We start from the raw sequence: 1581 nt of genomic DNA, 5'->3' as shown, positions 1-1581 counted from the left end.
ATTGCTGGAATGATACCACGAACTAGGATGGGGTTACTCCAACGCACCCTTTGGCGAACACTCCGTGGTAACCTCTATATGAATCAGTCCGATATCCTTGTGCCTATTGTCGACCCAACCAACAACGAGGAGATCCACAAAAGTGCATTCATGATCCTTGCACATGGCAAATCCATTACTGCGAAGATCCGACAGATTTCTAAATCTCTCGGTGCTTCTCTGTATAGTGTCGATGAGGACTATGACCTAAGAAGGGAACAGATGCATGAAGTAAGCACCAGATTGAATGATACGAGGAATGTGGTGGAAAGGACAAAAAATATGCTTCATGCAGAACTGACACAGATTGCCCCTTTTCTGACGGCTTGGATGACTATTATCAAGAAAGAGAGGGCCATATATGACACGCTGAATCAATTCACCTATGACCAGGCCAGAACGACACATATCGCAGAGGCATGGTGTCCTACTAGCTCGCTTCCATCAATCAAGATGGCTTTGCGGGACGTTAATGATCGCGCTGGATTGACTGTGCCTACAATTGTCAATCGGGTCAGAACGAATAATACTCCACCCACCTTTGTCAGAACAAATAAGTTCACTGATGGCTTCCAGAACATTGTCAATGCGTACAATATTCCAAAATATGAAGAGTCTAATCCCGGGTTGTATACAGCTGTTACCTTTCCCTTCATGTTTGCAGTTATGTTCGGAGACGTTGGCCATGGTGCATTGATAACCATCGCTGCCACTGCTATGATCTGCTGGGAGGGGACGCTGAAGAAATCACAGCTGGACGAATTGGTTCAGATGGCCTTCTACGGCCGCTATACCCTGCTAATGATGGGTCTTTTCTCCATATACACTGGTTTGCTTTACAACGATGTTTTTTCAAAGTCGTTCACTTTCTTCCCGAGCCAGTGGAAGTGGCCTGACAACATACGACCAAGCGAAACGATCGAGGCTTCGCTAAGGGACGGCTATCGGTTTCCATTTGGAGTGGACTGGAACTGGCATGACGCCGAGAATTATCTTCTTTTTACTAACAGTATGAAAATGAAGATGAGTATTCTGCTGGGTTGGATGCATGTGCGTGCTGTATGTCTTCCAATAGACAATATAATAACACTCTTAGATGACATACGCACTCTGCTTACAATATGTGAACGCCCATCACTTCCGCCAGAAGGTCGATATTATAGGTAACTTTATCCCAGAAATGATCTTCTTTCAATCAATTTTTGGTTACCTTGCCTTTACGGTCCTCTACAAGTGGTCTGTTGATTGGGAATCCCGTGAACAGTCCCCGCCGAACCTTCTGAATATGTTGATCTCTATGTTTTTGTCTCCTGGCAAAGTTCAAGAGCAGCTTTATGAGGGCCAGGCAGTCGTTCAAGTTATTCTATTGTTTCTGGCTTTTATTCAGATACCTATTATGCTTTTCTTCAAGCCACTCTATCTCCGCTGGGAGAATAACAATGCCAGAACTGTTGGTCGCAGGGCCTTTGAAGAGCGGTCCAGAGAGAGCGTACTGGGGGAGGACAGGTTTCTAGGCGAGCATGTCTCCGGATCTCGCGATCA

General features: G+C 45.5%; 1 protein-coding gene across 1 annotated transcript; it reads left to right on the top strand.

The window, feature by feature from the left end:
* Nucleotides 1-27: 27 nt before the first annotated feature.
* BDV37DRAFT_290034 (V-type ATPase subunit a family protein) lies at nt 28-1561 on the top strand (the record flags this gene model as incomplete). Its single annotated transcript, XM_032088626.1, has 2 exons — nt 28-1089; nt 1136-1561. Coding segments are annotated over 2 exons (1488 nt in total), but the record flags the coding sequence as incomplete, so codon positions are not given.
* Nucleotides 1562-1581: the final 20 nt, after the last annotated feature.

This window comes from Aspergillus pseudonomiae (genome assembly GCF_009193645.1).
Source record: "Aspergillus pseudonomiae strain CBS 119388 unplaced genomic scaffold BDV37scaffold_322, whole genome shotgun sequence".
NCBI classification, from domain to species: Eukaryota; Fungi; Ascomycota; class Eurotiomycetes; order Eurotiales; family Aspergillaceae; genus Aspergillus; species Aspergillus pseudonomiae.
The sequence above is the reverse complement of the archived record's forward strand: the minus strand, read 5'-3'. Positions and strand labels throughout refer to the sequence as shown.